A 20,122-nucleotide genomic window follows, 5' to 3' on the forward strand; every position below is an offset into this window, starting at 1 on the left:
ATTCATGAAGATATTCAACTCGTGATTTCTAAAAGTTGAAAGTTCTCAATAATCCCCAAAAACTGAAAGTCTGTAACCACAAGATTCAAGTCCTAAGTGATCTCAAGTTAACTAATTTCCAAACTTCAGGAAGTTTACTCTCAAAATCATATTACTGAAACCACGCTTCCGTTGCGCACTCTGATGATTTTGCCAAAATGTTTAAAACTAGGAGTCTAATCTATTTTAGTACCTACGAAGATGACTCTTACCACACTTTGGTAGCAACTCATTTTCTTGTCTCCCAAATCCATGCACACTCATTTATACTCTTTCATTCTCAGTAGCGTTCAGATAAAAAATGTTTCGTAACCGACAATGAGGTGACATCATTGAGACTTGGATTTTAATAAACGTTTCAAGAATATAGAGTTCATATAAACATATGCAAATAGAGTTTTAACCATAAAACAAATATGTATATAATACTTCGAAATTATAAAAGAACCAATATGAAAAAAAAAATGCATACGCAACTGTAGTAACAATAAATCTCCTCAATCTAAACCTTCAATCTTATCAAAATCATTTTGTAAAGTCAACAGTATGAGTCTACAGGATTTAAAACCTCAATCGTTATGAAATCAGTTCTTAAAATCTACAAAATCCAACACCCCAAACTTCATAAGACATATTTCCTAAAACCTGTAGATTCTAAGACCTCTAGTACCAACAAGATTATTCCTTGCAATCCGCACAATTCTAAACATCAAATCTGAAACTTATTTCCTAAAGTCTGTTAATAACTCAAAACCTCATATACTATAGTCCGTAGAACTTCAAACTTTAAATATCAACACAATTATCTCTTAGTCCTCAAATTTCTATACCTCAAATCTAAATTTACTTCCTAAACCCCCAAATATCCAAAACCTCATATGTTATAGTCTGCAGAACCTCAAACCTGGCTTTGATACCAACTGTAACACTACGGCCCCAGAGGTCCGGAGAGTTAGCAAATGTTACCTAAAATCATCTCCAATAACACAATTATATATACTCCAGAGACTTCATAAAAATATTAATTTATTTGTTCCTCCACATGGACACAAAAGAAATATCTCAATAAAATAAATTAAAATCTCCTCAATAACTCAAGAATATCCATGACTTAAAATACCACAATAACATCAAGAATAAATAGGACTCTCCAATAAATACTTATACCCTTTGGCACTTATTCCTCTACAATCATCAAACCTTGCTAACACTTCTTACTCTTGACTTCAAGCTAAAGCATCAAAATTATCTGAAAAATATTGTGGAGATAAAGGGTGAATTATTAACAACTCAATAAGCAGATAACATATACTAGTATGTAAACATGAGCATTTACAGTCAAAATGCAAAACAAAATATTTTTACTTTCAGAATTCAGAATCAAAACATATTATCAGAAATATCAGAGCGAAAATTCAGAAATATTCTTATTCATAATTCCTTTGGCATAGCATAACTGAAAACATCATATCAGAACATAATTTCATATTTAACCTCATGGTAGGGTTGTACAAACCCCAGTGGCCAACCGAGCAGAAAAAAATGTGAAATGTTCCCCTTATTAGTTTTGGAGCCCTGAGTGTGCACACAGGAAAGACCACTCAGAAAACCACTTTGCTTCCAAAGTGGGTGCACCGGAAACAGAAAAGTTGGTATCAACCAGAACAGAGGCCACATGTTTACACCTGTGGTAAGGTCAGAACAGAATAGAGACAGAATGTCATGCTAGAAGTTTTCAGAGATCATATCATTTCATATCAGAGTATAGAACATATTCAGAACACAACAAAATTAGATCGAAATTATATAATTATGCACAAATTTTCATATTCGTTCTTTTTACACAGCTCAGAAACATAATGCCAAAATAAGTTCATGTCTACACCAGTCGTGATAGAAAATACTTTCTTCTTCTACAAAGTTTCATGAGTAATTCAGAACAAATAACTAAGGTTCTTTCAAATTTCTTTTCATAACAAAACAAGCATATTTTTCAAAATATGACATCAGTTCATTTCTTTTATGCAAAGTCTAGCATAGGAACCTCACTTATTTGACTTCTTAACTTTTCTGAAATTTTCCTCAACAATGCCCAAAAAATTAATCGTCACTTATAAAATAGTCATGTAACTTCCATAAATTTTCAATCAATCACGTACTTTGATATTCAAACTTGAAATACTAAATTAACCTATTGTAATTCCTCAAAACCTAAAATTTTTATAACCCTAAAATACCATCACTTCCCAAATTCATCAATATCCACTTAATTCCTCCGACTATTTAAGCTCTAACTTATTTATTATCGGAATCTAAGTATAAAAATATAATACCAAGTTATATAATTTAAAACCATAAATATTTTCTGTTAAACAACTTTTTATACTAATTTAAGGTGAATCAGAACTGAAACCTACAGTCAGACTTAGGCCCAACATAAAAGCAAACCCAACTAAAAAAAATAAAAAAATAAATTCAAAACTCTCATACTTTGGCTTATAATTTAGAGGGCAAAGTTGTCATAAACTAAAACTAGGCTTCCCTACTATCTCTATGTAAAAGGAGCTTTATGTTAAAATATATAGCACATTTTAGTTTACAGGGAGATCATCACTAGACCCAGGGTAGTTGTGCGACGGAAACTCACCGTGAGTGAAGGAGTCACGACGGAGCTGGGTGAGTGGAAGGTGGCTGACTCAACGACGAAACATTGAGAGAGAGAGAGAGAGAGATGAGAGAGAGAGCTAAGAAAGAGAGAAAGGGATGAGAGGGGAAGCAACAAGAGGTCGTGGCGCATGTCGTGAGCTTACCGAGAGGGAGAGCGGTGGTCTGAGGTGCCAGGTGGCAACGTCGAGGTAGGGGCTAGCAATGTGTTTCACGGTGGGGAGTACTTCCCCTGTTTCGACGTGTAAAAACTGAGCCTTTCACGTCCAAAGCTTATTGGTGGTTGGGCACGAAGGTGCAAGGTAGCGTTGTGGTAGTTGTTAACGTTGCATGGTGGCTTTATGGCTGAGGAAAGCAGCATCCCCATTGCTACACTTGCGCTCGTTGGAGAGAACCTAGAGGCATTGGTTATGAAACTGTGCTTCTCCTTGGCATGGCCTCGGCTGGGCTGTATCAGTAGTGGGATTGTCCCACAGTGGTGCAACGACATAGCTGTGGAGGAGTTGTCATGCATGGTGGTTCAGGGGGTTGGCAACGTGAAAGGCAGGTTCTTTACGGTTGTGCAACCATGGAGGCCAGAGCCGTGGCTGGGTTGATGGTGAATTTGCCGTGATCATTGATGCGTGAAGCATGCTATGGTGTCTAGTTGCAACAAGTACATGTGGCAAGAATGGCTTACGGTGGCTCCACTGCGGGTTAAGGTTGGGCTACAGTGCTGACAAAATGAATAGCTAGGGAGTGGTGATTTACGGTTGAGGAAACGGATGGGGCTTACGGGTTGTGATTTGCTACGCGTGGAGGGATTGTTTTGTAGTGCTTGGCCTGGAGGTGGGACTAGCTGCGTTTCCATGCATGGGATTGCATGGAGGTTGTGGCTTGCTAAAGTTAAAGCAGGGGTTGCTGGAACCCTAGGGCTTGAAGAAGGCGATGAGTGCATGAAGGAGGGACGTACTGATCTATATATACCTATTTATATCTATAAAGCTGGAAACCCTAGAGAAAGAGGAGACGTATATGTGTGGGAGTGCTAGAGTCGTGCATGGTGGGAGGTAAAAAAAAAAAAGACTGAACGTTGGTTGGTTCCCACAAGATTGAATTTCAAGGCGTACAAGGTTTGGGCTTTTTCCCTGTGTTATAGGCCTCGACTCAACCTCTAAAAAATAATCCAACTTGTCCAAAAATTTTCTCGACCCATATAAAGACTTTTAACCTAATTATCAAACCCAAAGAAAAATCATATTCTGCTAAAATAAAGATTTTAGGCCTGTAGTCTAAAAACCTACTTGAACACTCAATTGGGCTTTCCATGTGCATAAGCCCAAAAATATTTAAAAAACAGACTCGGGCTCGGCCCAGGAGTTACAAAGCCCACCCTTATATGGGAGAGGTGTTCTCTCTTATAATTGTAGTGCGAGCTCGAAGCATTAGTTTAGATAACCAGGCTGGAGGTGGACTTGACCGTGTTGGGCGGAGAGGAGAGTCTGAGACACTTGGGAGAGATGTTCCTTCCAATAATCGTCTGGGTCCGAGTGCAGAGTATTGGCTTAGATAATTAGGTGGGAGGTGGACTCGACTGCTTTCGGTGGCGAGGAGAGAGTGTGACACTTTGGAGAGGTGTTCCCTTTGATAATTGTCGGGGTGCGAGCAAGGAGCATCTACTTAGATAATCAGGCAGGAGGTGGTTTCAACTACATTGGGTAGCAAGGAGAGACTGGGACATTTGGGAGATTTTCTCCCTCCGGTAATCGTCAGGTTGCGAGTACGGAGTATCAGCTTAGATAACCAGGCTTGAGGTGAACTCGACCATGATGGGTGGCGAGGAGAGACTGAGACATTTGAGGGAGGTGTTTCTTCTTTTAATCGCCTAGGGGCTGCTGGAACCCTAGGGCTTGAAGAAGGCGACGAGTGCATGAAGGAGAGACGTATTGATCTATTTATATCTATAAATCTGGAAACCCTAGAGAAATAGGAGAACATGTGTGGGAGTGCTAGAGTCGTGCGTGGTGGGGGGTAGAAAAAAAAAAGTTGAACGTTGGTTGGTTTCCACAAGATTGAATTTCAAGGCATACAAGGTTTGGACTTTTTCCCTGTGTTATGGGTCTTGACTCAACCTCTAAAAAATAATCCAACTTGTCCAAAAATTTTCTCGTCCATATAAAATTTTTTAACCTAATTATCAAACCCAAAGAAACCATTAAGTGCATTAGCTAGCTAGCCTTGCCAATCAGTGCGTTTAGTGGGGCCACTTATCATGGTAGGGAATAGGGTTATTTTATAGATGCCAGCTACTTTCTTTTAGGCTGCCAATTGTCAACTTGTGGGCTGATTAGTGGCTTGCCATATTGCCACCACATCATTACATTTCTTTTATTTTAGTTTTTGGTTTACTAGAGTCTACATCTTTTACTAATTGATCATCGTATTTATTTAATTTGACTTCGAAATGAAATTAATTGCTTTCGAAAGTTTTCATGTTACCTGATTTTCCTACGTTTTTTTTGTTTGTTTTGCCTGATTACGCTCTCGTTTGCTCTCACCTATCACAGAAGTATATTAAGGAAGATCTGTTTTTGCCAAAAGAAGGTATATATTCGAGAGTTCGGGCGAGTTAAGATTGCTAGAATTTAGCTCCAATATCTGAGAGTCCAACGTGTGCTCGGCATGTATAAAAGTTGAGTTCTAAAATTCAACCGAGCTCGACTTGATTTATAGAAAAGAGTAATGCTATAGAAAAGAATAATGCAGTTGTAGAATGTGCAAGCGTCGCGCAATCTTTTTAAAAAAGAGTAGAGTTTACTATTAAAAAATTAATTTTTTTATGAGTTTGATATTTACTTACTTTTTTTTAAATAAATTATACGACGCTTATATACTCAACGATTACAAATATCATTTCTCTATAAAAAAATCTAGATCGAGCTCTACTAGAAACTCCAATGCGACTTCGTGTTGGTTTATGTAGACATTAATTACAGAGGTAAACTATGAATAGATTTACCTACCCCACTAGCTATAGAATCTAACGATTATTTTGTATTTGCATCATGCAAAAATCATGGAATGCAAACATGTTGGAGGTAATAAAGTTATGCCAGAATTAGGAGGGAGATCCAGAATTATGAGGGAGAGGATCACGATAGTAAGCTGATGACACGAAAATTATTTATGGGCTTTTCTCACGAATTCTTTTTCCATGATATATGATCGTGGAAAATAGTAGATTGATGATACGAAAATTATTTGTGGGATAAAATACAAGCTTTTTGGCACGAGATCATGTTGGCAAGAAAAACTTTGTGGGAAAATGATTTTTTGCCACGAAACAAACGCCTTTTGCGGCGAGTAATCATCCCCGCAAATAAACCTAGCAAAAATATGTTGCTTTCATGGGTTATTAGTTTTTGCCACAAGGTAATTAGTCTTTTGCGGCGATATTTTCTCGCCAAAAATAGTCTTACCAGAATAATTCCCCTCTCGTGGGTTATTAGTTTTTTGCGATGAGATTATTATCGTTTGCGGCGACTTTTATTCGCCACAAATAGATCAACCTTTTTAAATATGAGTTATTTGTATTTGCGGCGGTGTGATTAGTTATTTCAGCGATAAGAATCTGCCGGAAATACTACTAAAATTAAAACCCCTGCTCGTTTCTTCCCTCCCCCCCTCCCGCAAAAACCCCCCGCGATACTCTCTCTCTCTCTCTCTCCCTCTCTCTCTCTCTCTCCGTGTGACTGTCGAGACTCGAGCCTCTCCTCCCTACTACGCCACCGCAAACGGCTCCCCTTGCCGTCAAGCCACTGTGGGTGTTCCCCCTCAGCCCTCCCTCTCGCCGATTCTCTCTCCGTCTGCCTCTCTGATCCCAACAGATCCATGCACCTCCGCTGTCTCCAGCCATGGCCATCGCCACCCTCAGCCACCCTACGGTTCCGCCAGCTCCACCCCAGCTCTCGCATGTCTCTCCCTCGCACGGTCTCTCTCGCGGGTCTCCACGACACACCCCCAAGACGCAGGACCACCACGAGCAACCCATGTATGCATGAGCACCTCCCACACGCCTCCTTAGTTGTCCAACCCTTAAGCATGGTAAAAATCCTACTTTTGTGTCTCAATTGCATTATTTTAGTGTATATAGATGTGTATGGTGTGGTGTTGAGGGCTAGTCAGATTTGTATCTATGTAAATTTACTATTTCAAATGTTTTCAACTACTCAATTTGTTAGAATTGCACCCTGAGAGAAGAGAAAACGAGAGGAAATCAAGAGAGCAACTAAGGCCAAAATATATGACACTTTTCATTAAAAAATGGTTTTCTGCATTACACACTGTGGAGGTTTATTAAATACTTGAAGCGTTTTGTGAGATAAATTTGTAGTGTTGGTGATATGTCGTGATCGATTTCTGTCACTATTTTTTTCATGTTGCTTTTCATCTGGGAGACTCTAATATTTTCTCTTAGTACCTGGTTGCGAAGTTTTCAAACTGTTGTGTGATGGTTACACATGGATTGTATTGGTAGGACTGGAAGCGTTAGTTGCTTTGCAAGTTTTGTAAATTGTACTATAGTTTGGTTGGTGTAGCATTAGGCACTTTCAACTCATGAGTCAGAACGTGAGTAGGTGCTAAATTTTTTTTGATAAGTAGTAGGTACTAAATATTGAAGGGAAGTCAGACTTCTTTCACTTGTATTTTTGGGATTAATGGGCTGAAAATGAAAGAAACTATGTTAAATGATGAGCTTTAGCTGGAATAGTTTTTAGCAGGATTTTCTCTATTTTTTTTTTAAGTTCTAATTAGTTGCAGATATTAAACATCGCTTAAAACTTATGAATTTATGGTGTTCTCAGGTACCAGCCTCCTTTACCAGTGGAACAGGTAAAGGCATCCACAGAGTCTGATTATGAAGGAGGTAGTCCCACATCATGATTTTCCTTATCTGTCTGAAATTATTGTACACGAATTTGTTCAATTGTTTTGTATTTTCCAAAGGGCTCACCAAATGGTCGTGGTTGGGGTGGCGATAGCAGAGGAAGGGCAAAGGCTAGAGGTACATCTCATATGGGATCTCTTTCCATGCTTCCACTACTGTAATTCATTACTTTGTGGGTTTACTTGGAAATTTAGTTATAGACTGACTTTGTCTATTAACTTCGTTGCTTCAATGTTTTTTTTTTTTTTTTTTTGTTTCCTCATTTGTTACTTGTCTTACTTCATGTTCTTCTTAAGTAACTAAAATCTGGATTAGTGATCACATAGTATGGAATACTAACCTAGATTTTGAAATCTTCATGTGATGTTTTTCTAGGTGCTAGCAAAAGAAGGGAAAGCTAAGGCTGTTGCGTTCGATGAAACTGACAAGGCTCCAGAAGAGAAAAAGAGAGGAATTACAATTGCAACGGTTGGAATACAGTTTTTGAATCTTGTTCATGCACTTTTTTTGCCATGCCATTCTATCTTGCTTATTTAAAGAGATTCATTCATCTTCTCAATGACCTTTTTGGCTTACCTTAGTGTCAAATGATTTTACAGGCACTTGTGGAGTATGAAACAGCTAAGCGACACTATGCACATGTAGACTGTCCAGGACATGCAGATTATGTTAAGGTAACTTGTATAACTTATTTCATTTTGTTATGAAGGAATTGTGCTAAATCCATTTGAAAATTTTTGCAGGACAAACTCGTTGATGAGCTATGTCCACTTTTTCACATTACATCAATCTATATATGCTTATTCTTGTTTCATGAATCATTAACTTATGTTTACTTCTACGAGTGCTTGTTTAAACATCTTACATCCCTTGTGACTATGTAAATAAATCACATATCGATTTGGATGTGAACAAAAAGTAGGTGAAAATGAAAAATTAGATCACATAGCTTCTTATATGACCTCTCATTATTATTATTTTGCTCATCTACTCAATTTGAATATTAATAATACCTCAATTCTAATTTATGGCATTTCTCTTCATCTAAATTTTGTATGCCCTCATGCACCTATATCATTATCTGCAGAACATGATTACGGGTGCTGCACAAATGGATGGGGGTATTCTCGTTGTATCTGCCCCCGATGGCCCCATGCCGCAAACCAAGGAACATATTCTGCTTGCTCGCCAGGTGGGCATCCTTCTAATGGTGGCTTGTAAATTTTATCCATCATGTTTGTTTAGCTTATGCATTGTTTGGTGCTTTTAGAGTAAACTATATGAGGATTTGTGAATGCATTTGTGCAGGTTGGTGTGCCATCACTTGTGTGTTTTCTAAATAAGGTCGATGCTTAGCCTATATTAGACTATTTGTTATGATTATTTTTTGCTCTGAATCATTTTTTTATTTTATGATTTTTTTTTCTGAAATCTCTTAGCATTTGTCGCGAATGCAACTCGTGGCAAATACATCTTTTTATTGGAAAAAATTATTTCCTGCGATAAGATTTCTTCGTAAATAAGTATTTCCAACTAAATATTTTGTGAAAAATATATATTTCCCAAGCAAGCATTTCATCGAAAATAATAAAGATAACTTTTTCCACGAAGATATGTCATAGGTAAACAGGTTTTGCCACAACCTCTTCTCATGGAAAATGGCGTTATTGCCCACCACATTACACCAGACGAAACCTTATTTGCCACGAAAAAAAGGGTTTTAACCACCACAGTAGTTCATGAGAAAAAGAAAGTTTTTCTCATGAACTTGTGGTTTGGTGGAAAAAGAGTTTTTCTCCACCCATTATATTCCACGAGTCTCCCATGGAACCAATTGAGGGGAAAATTTTTTTTTCCCACTCATAATATACTTTTTCCCATGAGAGTCACTCTCGGGAAAAACCAATACTTGTTGTAGTGTGGCAGCAGAGCTGTGGGAATTCTGGAAGCTTGTTTCGTCATTCCCCTTAACTCAAGCTACTTGTTACAACGATGTCGTAGAACATAATATCAAAATCATAATAACATCAGGTCCATGGTGCTTATAAAAACATAAAGGTATCATAGGTACATTTCTGAAAGTTCATATGCCAAGTCTGAGGGACTTGTTTTAATCCATAGAGTGCCTTGTGTAGTTGACACACATGATCGGGAACGATTGGGATCCACAAAGCCAGGTGGTTGAGATAGATAAACCCATTCTTGTAAGTTGCCATGCAAGAAGGAATTGCTTACATTGAGTTACTTCAAGCTTGAGATAGTGCTTATGTCAAGATTAATCGGAAGGTCGATCTTGGTTTGACAACTAGATAAATGTCTCATCGTAGTCAAGCTCATATAGTTTGACAACTACATTAATCTTTCTTATGCCAAAAGATTAAATTAATAGGAAGAGATAGATTTTATTATTTATTTTATATATTAACACTCCCCCTCACGTGTAGGTCAGACTCTCCCTCAATGGATAACCCAATACGAGAAATATTTAATTAAATGAGTTAGAGTGTAGAGTCAGGTTTGAACTCAAGACTTCTGCTCTGATATAATGTGAAATCACACTTGTTCCAAAAACTTAAATTGATAAGAATATATAGATTTTATTATTTATTTTATATTTTAACATCCATCAACACGAATTTTAATTTTGAAAACCCATAATTTGCTGCCAACTAAGTTCATGTCTAGACATTTGGAACGTCGAAGGTCATCCATGTATGGTTGGCATGAAAAACATTGATTTCGGCTTGCGTAGCCTGCTTCCATTGTGGATCTTTAAGAGCTTATTAATAAGTGTTCAGCTCCTTGAAGTTAGCCATTGAATCGGCCACAAAACATGCAGCTGGAACAAGATGTCGGGACGAGAGGTAAACTTTCGGCCTTCGTGTACCTTCTTCTTGGGTCCGGGTAATCATGTATGTGGTGAGTATGAGATGGTGCGGGCTAAGATACATATGGAGCAACTTCATCCACGAGACAAGATTGGAGAAGATGGACTTTGAGTAATGTTTAAGGTTGGGTCTACAGAGGATAGCCCAACTGGTGATGAAACATCACAGGGCAGGGTCGCAAGTTGAAGAGTCTTGGGAAAGGGTTGAAGATTGAAAGGAAACATTAGTTCGTCAGATACAACATTTCTAGACACACAGGTGACCCGTGTGCATGTCAAAGCACTGTACCACTTGTCTAGAGTTGAGTCGCCAAGGAACACATATCATGTGGATTTATAGTCAAGTTTAAACCTTCCAAAAGGTGAAAAATATGGGTAGCATGCATACCAAAGACTCGTAGATACGAATAAGATAGGAAGGCTCAAATAACAACATAATTTAAGAGTAACACTAGCATGCCGCTTGTAGCTTACCGTTGCAAGTGACCGCTAGTGCAAAACTATGTTTTTTTTATTTATACTTTTTTTATCATTTTTAAATATTTTAAAAAAATAAAAAAAAATATCTCGATACATTGAAATTACTAATTCCTTAATCACTAAGTACAAAAAAAAAAAAAAAAAAAAAAAAAAAAAAAAAAAAAAAAGGAAATTGGGCAAGTAGTCATATTGAGCGATATAGTTGGAGCGACATACTAACTTTATTGATAATTTAAAGTAAGAGTGAGCATCCTATTTATAAGGAATACGGCAGTATTGTAAGTAGAAATCCATAATTTGTAAGGAGTAGAGGAATGTCCTAGCAGCGTTAATCCAGTTTCAACGATGTGCCAATGCAAACGTTTTCCAAACCATTTTGTTCGGGAGTCCCGGAACAAAATAACTTTTGAATAATGCCACGTGAGTCAAGGCAATCCTTCAAAGTGTGATTAACATATTCGCCACCCCATCATTTTTAAAAAATTAAAATCTTGGTGTTAGAATGATTTTCCATATACTTCATGAATTTTGGAAAAAATTATGCCACATTAGATTTTCTAGCTATTGGAAAATGCCATATAAACGGAAAACATCCATCAAGAATTAACCCCATAATAATTTACTCGGATAGATCCCCACACATACGTATGAAGTGTACGAAGAAAGGAAGACACTTAATTGTGCCAAGATTGAAATGGAAACTTAATTATTTGATTTTCCTAAATTGCAACTTTTACAAAAATTAACACTTTTATTTTGGAGACATGTTTGAGATTGCGGTGAAAAATATAATTTAGAACTTTAGAACTTTAGAACTTAAGTTATACTATTAAAAAGTTATTTACTGTTTGGTAACCATATCTTTAAAGTACTTTGAAATAAATTCAAACATACTACATTTGTTTGAAAACAAATTTAAAAATTATTTTCTTTTGGAAATTACAAATTTAAAAATTATTTTCTGATATAGAAATGACGATTATTTGATTTTTTTAAAAATTATGACCATATCCTTAAAAGTTTGAAAGTTGTAATTATCTGAAGATTTTATGGATATTTTTCTTATTGACAGTGTTTTTAAAATTTGAACTACATTCTCAATTATCTGAAAAAGCGCATATCATTTTTCCTTGAACTCATTTTTTAACTTATTTAATATTATAAAGCATTTTAATATATATGTAATATCCAAACAAACTATATTTTTATTAAAAAGCTTTTAAAACTATTTAATCAATTTTTAAGCTTTCTAATGCAACCCCAAATATGATAATTGATAGGTAAGTGAGTTTTAGCAAGTGAGAAAAATAGATCGAGCGATGCCATGAGTTACCTCGGTGGATCGAGCGAATTTGCATTCAATATTCTTATCATTGAGCTGAAGCATTCCAAGATTCAATCAAGTTAACTGAAGGATTTGGCGTTACTGCTTTATTTTTCTTTCTTTTCTTTATCCTACCCTTAGTGCATGCTGGAGATTGCGTGTGGCTAATATAGCTTTTAGTTTAATTAAGTCTTATAATTGTAGAACTTAAATAATAACTTCTACTATTAAAAAATTATTTACTACTTGATAATTATATATTTAAGGTACTTTTAAATATATTATATTTGTTTGAAAAACAATATATAAAAGTGTTTTTTGAGATAAGGATGACATAAAATGTCATTTAAAAATTGCAGTGTCGTGCATATGATAAGATCAAAATGATACTTTTTCTCCAACGTAGTTTTTATCTTATTTGATATTAAAAAGTACTTTAATATTTAATATCCAAACAATCTAAATTTATCATTAAAGAGCTTTTAAGGTTATTTATGCATTTTTTAATACTCCTAACGCAACCCCAAACAAACCCTTAATTTATTTGGTGCAACTTATAGCCCATTTGGATACTATCACGTTTGAATATTGAATTGAATTGAGATGAATTGAGTTCTTCATGAATAATAGTGAGTTGAGATGGTGGAGTGAGTTCTTTATATTATTTTGAATATAATTTTTATTTAGGCCTTGTTTGGTTGTTAAACTCATATGAGTTCAGTCTAATTTTAAGTTAAGTCTAACATCCAAACACCCAACTCTCAAATTATTAAACTCATCTCAACTCAAAATCTCTTTACATGTGAGACTCACAACATTTTTCAATTCAACACTTCTTTACACATGGGACCCACAACCTTTTTCAACTTTCTATAAATATATCTAAACTCATCTTAATATTCAAACATATTTAAACTTATTTTAGGTAGATCCTACAAAACTTACTCTACCATCTCGACTCACCACTGTTCAACTCAACTTAACATCCAAACGCAGTCTAAATTTGAGAAAGTTGTATAGGGTTTTATGTTTTGTTTTAGAGTTTGAGAAATTTGTAACGATAAGGAGAAAACAGTTAAATATATAAAATTGAAAAGTATTTTATATTTAACTAATGTTTAAAAAGAAAATACATAAAAATATATATATATTAAAAAAAAAAAAAAAAAAAAAAAAAAAAAAAAAAAAAAAAAAAGACCGAAAATAGATGTAGTTCCAAACAAACCTAAGTGGAATGGATGGCCGAAGCACGACTTACTTGAGTGGGTTCTCTCTTTTGTGTTAGTAGGTGAGCACTAGCACTGGATGAGGCAACATACCCTACTGCCTACTGCGCGCCCACGATAACACTCATCATCATGGTCGTGCAGGCGTTCTCTCTTCTTTTGTGACTATGCTAGAATTTTGAAAACAAAATTATATTTTGATATTTATATAAGAATAATGTTAGTTGGCCCAACAATGGGTCCTGATACAAAATTTTTTTTAATTGGTTTTTTTTAATAATATTATGAATTTTTTAAAAATATTTATAATATAAAAAATGTATAAAAAAAAAGAGGCCAAATAACCTTATCGGGAGAATTTGTTGGATGTATTCTGCTTGAAGTTTATATTTATATATATAGTGTAATTATTTACATCAATCTATAGCCGCAGTACACCATGTACTGATTTAAATATATATATATATATATATATATATATATATATATATGATGTGAGGTATGCAGAGAATGCAACTGATGTATAGCTGCACTCATATATATATACGTGTGTGTAATTTTCATGAAGAGCTTCAAAGGTCATGCTCTATATTTATGACGTACGAGTGAGGCAATAATGCTACGCACAAACTCAAAGATTGTGTTGGCACTTAGGAAGGTTGAGTTGAATATACATATATATATATATATGTAATAAAAAATTATATTTTCAAATCGATGTGTAGAGCACATTTAATAAAATATTTATAAAATATAATTTGATTTTAAAAAAAATTAAAATTAAAATTTTACAAATCAAATCTTACTATTAAATAATATTGATGGTGTCCTCTATACATCATCATTTAAAAATAGAATATCTCGAACGAAATAAATGGCTTTCATTCTCCTCTTTCACTACTTGTCCCTTTCCTATCTTTGGGCAAGCTAGCTAGCGTGCACAATACTTGAGGGCTACTGATGATTAAAGTCCATTCATCATAAGATAAATGGGTGACTACCTAGACTAGTACTTTTAGAAGTGGAATATCATGAGCCAACCCAATGTATCAAAAAAGAAGTGGAATATCATGCGCACATGATCCTGCTCCTCACTCACCACCACCAACCCCCCCCCCCCCCCCCCAACTGCATATTATAAGTAGTAGTACTACTACTACCACTGCTGCAAACACTAATCAATCTAATAGAAAGCAGAAAAAGAAAGCAAGCATGGATCAAGTTAGTGTAAAGAAGCTTGCCCCACTTGCCTTCCTGCTAGTAATAATGCTGCTCATGGCTCTACCTCCGGCTTCGGCTCTCGCTCCTACATTAATGAAGAAGAACAACAACGGCACTGTTGGCTGCAATAATGGGATCATGGAGGAGGGGGAGGAGTCCTGCCGCCTAATAGCGCATGACTACTTGGACATGAAGTTTATGATGGGTTCGGGAATCAGCAGAATGCTCGATGAGCTGTCCGATGACTATCCTGTTTATTTTGCATCCCTCAAACAAAATACAGCAGCATGTGACAGAGGCAAACTTGGTGGACCGTATACTCCGGGCTGCCCCTCACCGGGGAGGCACAAGCCACCTTCTCAAAGCGGTTGTTCCCGTTATTACCGCCCGTCACCATGTACTACAGGACCATGAAATTAAGATAGAACATTTCGAGGAGATCGATGAACAATGTAATAAGCCGGGCCGTAGAAAGAAATAAAGATGTATTTTGTTGTCTTGGCATGGTTTTGGATCTTTTGAGACTGTTGCTTATTTTAGATGTGATGCTGGGAATGTCTTGGCCAGATCAAGTTGTGCTTGAGAAGACCTCCATTGTAGAGGTGATCAATAATATATCACACGTGTAACATTTAATGAAAGAAGCTTAATTAATTCCTTTGCTATGAATGTTTTATTTATGAATAATTCTGCTTAATATTCCACATACCACATATCTTTTAATTTTTTTTTCCTTTTTCTCCCAACAAATATGTAGTGTATAGATGATAAGTAGAACAAATCAATTAGTTTAGCATGAATAAAATAAAAATAAAAATAAAAATAAATAAAAATATATATTTATAGTGTGTGTTGTGAGATGCTGAGTAATATAACCCTTTATTTAGTATTACCTCATGGATTTACGTCAATTGATTTATTCTTCCAAACTATTCAAACTCTTTTACACTCAAACTTCTTATGTTTCTTTTTTCAGAAGAGATAATTCCATAAAATCTTTGCAAAATAGTTTATGGTCTAAATAATTTCTAGGAAAGTCAAAGTGTATTTATATTGTTTTATAATATTTCTACATGCTTTAAATTAATTATGATTTTTTTTTATTCAATGATTGTATTTAATCATTATACAAAAAATTTTATGTCGTGACCTGGAATTTTTTAAGGCCTCATTTGGATTTAAAAATAAGCTGAGATGAGTTGTGAATAATAGTGAGATGGGTTGTGAATAGTAGTGAGATTTGTGAGTTAAAGTTGATGAATAATAGTGAATAGTAGTGAGATGAGTTGAGATTAGTTGAGATGGAAAAAAACTTATTGTTTCGTTTTTGTCTACTTACTTCATTTTGTTTTTTAGGGAAGTCAACCTCCTTGTCCAATTTAATCAAATCTTGTCCCAACTCAATGAGTTGTAGTGTTATGATACGAACATTTTTTAACTCTTTTGTCGAAATTTTTAGAGTTTTTACTCTTTTTATGTTTTGTCAAAAATGAAACTTTGAAAGACCAACCTTGTAAGCAAAATTACTCGACTCCTCTGTTTTGATCTCATCAATTCCGGTGAAAATCAATTTCCTTGTTAGTTACTTGGCAGGGAACACCTTTTTTTTTTTTTTTTTTTTTTTTAAATGAAACTGATCTCATTAAAACAAAGCTTATAACATCTCGAGGTTTACAATTGACTGAATGCACAAAGGGCATTCTTCAATATCATATAAGTCCACAGAGAAATCAAGGGCAGATCACTTTGCTAGGTGATGAGCAGCCATGTTGGCCTCTCTACATGAGAAGCTGTCCACTGGCTTCAAGCATCCATTAGTTGTTGCGCATCTTCAATTAGCATTCCCCCCATGCTCCAATTTGAACCCTACCTCTGTAGTAGATCAATTACTTGCTTTGAATCACCTTTTAACATTACCTGCTTTAAGCCAAACTCCTTACAGAAAACTACTGCCAGCAGGAGGCTGTGAGCTTCAGCATCAAAGGGGTTATCTGCGATATCTCTAGATGCCCTGAGTGCTCCTGTAACCTGACCTTGGTGATCTCTAATTATAACACCCACCCCAATTCTGCATGTTTCCACCCTCAAATCAGCATCCCAGTCTGCTTTGAAAGATCTTTCTGCTGGTTTTGACCATTTAAGCACCCTCTGATTAGCCTGAACTTGATTAATTTGAGAGGGCTTGTTAGCCTAACCTTTGGTACTTAAATATGATGAACTATTCAAGGGTCACTTCTTTTGATGGTGACTTCATTTGTTTGAATATTTTTCTCTCGCCAATTGGAAACATAGCTTTTGACACTTTATGTCTAACTTCAATCTATGAGCTTGACTGTTTATACATTCTGAGTTCTTTGATCTTTCCAAAACAAAATGACATGGAAAGGTATACATTCCAAGTTCTTTGATACCATTTAGGTCACCTTTTTGTGGCATCCATCCTTACTCCTTTACATAGTGATACTATACAGCTTTCTGTGTTTAGGTTGATTGATATTAAGTAGTATGGGGTCATCGATCTAAGGCTATGGACTACAACTAAGGATGAAGAGATTATCTAGAAATATACGTGAGTGTGTATGGATTCGAGATATAGACAAGAAGTCTATTTCCTTAGACTTCTGTAAGAGTTGCCTTGGCAGGTTTTAAAATGAATTAAACATAGTGGTAACATATTTATGAGATCTCATTTCGGTGAAGTAACGAGAGTGTGCAACGGAAGTGTTGATCTTAGTGATAGGATGGTATTAGAGTAAATTTGGTCAAGGTCTAGACAAATTAGTGTGACTTCATATCATTTAGAACTTATATTTCAGTATTACAGAATCCATGGAGAATTGAGTATCTCTCGTTTGATTACGCAGTTCAGATGAGATGAGATGAAATATTTTGTTAAAAATTGAATAAAATATTATTCTAATATAATTTTTGTTTTGAGATTTGATAAAGTTGAATTGTTTATTATATTTTATATAGGAGTTTGATAAAATTATAATAATTATATAAGATGATATGATATGAGGTAATTTGTTTTGTATAACCAAACTAGCCTGATTAACATCCGTCGAGACAAACAAGTGACTATAGTAGAAATTACAATGGAGGCATGGAAGTTGACTCAAGCGTTGACTGTGAACAACATGGCCTAAATTGTGAATGTAATAATTATTAAAATCAAATCTTCCCATTTAAATCACTATAATTGAGAATTGCTCACTTGTGCCATCAAATATAAGAATAACAAATTTAGGGATTTAGGGAATCATATAAGAATAACAAATTTTAAGGGTTAATAAATATATGTGTGTGTGTGTGTGTGTGTTTATTGATGGTAATGGATATCCCATGACCTATGTTGTGTCCACATAGGTGAGGAGATTATTAATTAATTCTCCAAAACTACCACTTAACTTCAGGGAAGTTAATTAATCTTCCATGAGAAAACTCTTTAAATAAGAGTTCTACGTATATTAAATAAAGAAAAGTGAAAAAATGAACATACAAAAAGAAAAACTCTTCTCTCTCTCTAAAATTTTCTAGAGAAACCATCTAGATCTCTTAATCTTGAAGCGTGAAAGTTTTAAGAAACTCTAGTAACCTCCTAAGCGACATAGAGGTGCAAATAATAAAGTGATGTGAGCTGTAAGAAGAGCAAAGATTCAGACTTGTGAGAATTCCGCTCCTTGAGGGTAATTCGAATTAACCTGATTTAACATTTATATATAAAGACAACATAAAAAATATTAGGCTTTTGAGTTCTAAAAATAAATCCATACGCTGCCAAACTTTTGAGTATTTTAAAGTCCATAAATATGGAGATATATTGTTAGACATTGTTGAAAAGTGTTTTTGGATTTTAAAAAATATAGATACTTTTTTTTTTTTAAATATTTTTTGTGGATACTAGAAGATCATAGATAGAGTTAGAAGAGGATTTTCAGATGTGGGAAGAAGATCAAAAGGTTTTTCTTAAAATCTTTTCCAGAGACTAGATATAAAATCTTTATATATATTTTTTCTTTTTCTTTTTCGTTTTAACTAAAGAAGTTTTAATATTATTTAGGAGGCGCCATCTATTCTCTACGTAGTTCCGCCATTTTCAACAGTTTAACAGGGTTTAATTACGGTGATAATTACACTAAGTTGTACCTAAACAATATTGAGTTCGGAAAATTTATTATTTAAACTGCCATAGAGCTTTGTAAAAGCCTTAGTTGGAAGTTCTAGGGGCTGCTGAATGGCAAAAATGGCAGTATTATCGTATTATATTTCACTTATAAACCTATAATCTAATGTCACATCATGAGATGATGGGAGAATAATGAGAGTTGAAATAATAAATAGATTTTTTTTCATTATAATAAGTGACTATCTAACTGTTATTTTTCCGTTAAATTTTATTGTTTTTCTGTTAAATCCATTAAGTCATGTTTTACCAAAAGACCCTTAAAACCTTGATCATTTAACGTGTAGCTCTCTTGTAAAATTTAATGAAAAATATTGTTTTACCAAAATGTCCTTAATACCCTTGATCATTTGATGTATAACATCTTAATAGAATTTAATGAAGAATCATGTTTTACCAAAAGACCCTTAATAGAATATAATTATTATTAATATTAATATTGAATACTATTAATTTGATTAGAATATAATTATTATTAATATTTTAATTAGTAAAACTATAAAATGTGATAAAAATAAAAATTAAAAAAAATTATTAAATTAATAATATTTTATTATTATATAGAGAGTAAATAGATAATCCAATATAGATGCAGACCAATGCTAATATTTTGTTGAAGTTTAGATTTTTTTTTTAATCTTTATTTTTTTTCCTTTTTTAATCTTGTATTTTACTTTTCCAAACAAATAAGCTACTGACTTTTTCATTTTTTTTTTATTTAAATCATTATATCAGGTGTACTTCGGGGCTAACACACCCGGGGCCGTTTCCTAGTATATATATACACATATATACACACACACCGGGCCTCCAAGAACTTCGTTGTGACTAATCCTGAAGATGCACAGGCCCTCAACAAAGAGTTTCGTGTAAGTGCACCTTATTAATTCAATATTATATATATATATATATATATATATATATATATATTAACTTGATCAATCACATCCAAAAGATAACAAATTGCATCAAATATTATAAGAAACACACGAATGCAATAATTACTAGCAAAGATTAAGGGGGTAGCTATCAAATTATGTGCATCAAAATGGTGTCATATTTGCCAAGAACACCTTTCAATTTCACAAATGCTCTGCTTGTTCTATGGTTAAAAACCTTTACATTTTTTTTTTTTTTTAATCTCAAACAAAGGTTAGGTTCGAAAGGG

General features: G+C 34.6%; 1 protein-coding gene across 1 annotated transcript; it reads left to right on the forward strand.

The window, feature by feature from the left end:
* The first annotated feature begins 3,044 nt into the window (after nt 1–3,044).
* Nucleotides 3,045–8,986, forward strand: LOC121240873 (elongation factor Tu, mitochondrial-like). The gene is made up of 6 exons (XM_041138398.1): nt 3,045–3,250; nt 7,548–7,575; nt 8,006–8,098; nt 8,230–8,304; nt 8,718–8,822; nt 8,939–8,986. The coding sequence occupies exons 1-6, from the start codon at nt 3,045–3,047 to the stop codon at nt 8,984–8,986; spliced, it is 555 nt and encodes a 184-aa protein (XP_040994332.1).
* The last annotated feature ends 11,136 nt before the right edge of the window (nt 8,987–20,122 follow it).

This window comes from Juglans microcarpa x Juglans regia, chromosome 7S, assembly GCF_004785595.1.
Source record: "Juglans microcarpa x Juglans regia isolate MS1-56 chromosome 7S, Jm3101_v1.0, whole genome shotgun sequence".
Lineage (NCBI taxonomy): Eukaryota > Viridiplantae > Streptophyta > Magnoliopsida > Fagales > Juglandaceae > Juglans > Juglans microcarpa x Juglans regia.

Excerpts from the sequence above, each read along its gene's own strand:
- LOC121240873 (XM_041138398.1), top strand. The coding sequence starts at position 3,045 with ATGGCTGAGGAAAGCAGCATCCCCATTGCTACACTTGCGCTCGTTGGA. Across the intron at positions 8,305-8,717 it reads GACATGCAGATTATGTTAAG|AACATGATTACGGGTGCTGC; the intron begins GTAACTTGTATA and ends CATTATCTGCAG. Across the intron at positions 8,823-8,938 it reads ATATTCTGCTTGCTCGCCAG|GTTGGTGTGCCATCACTTGT; the intron begins GTGGGCATCCTT and ends GCATTTGTGCAG.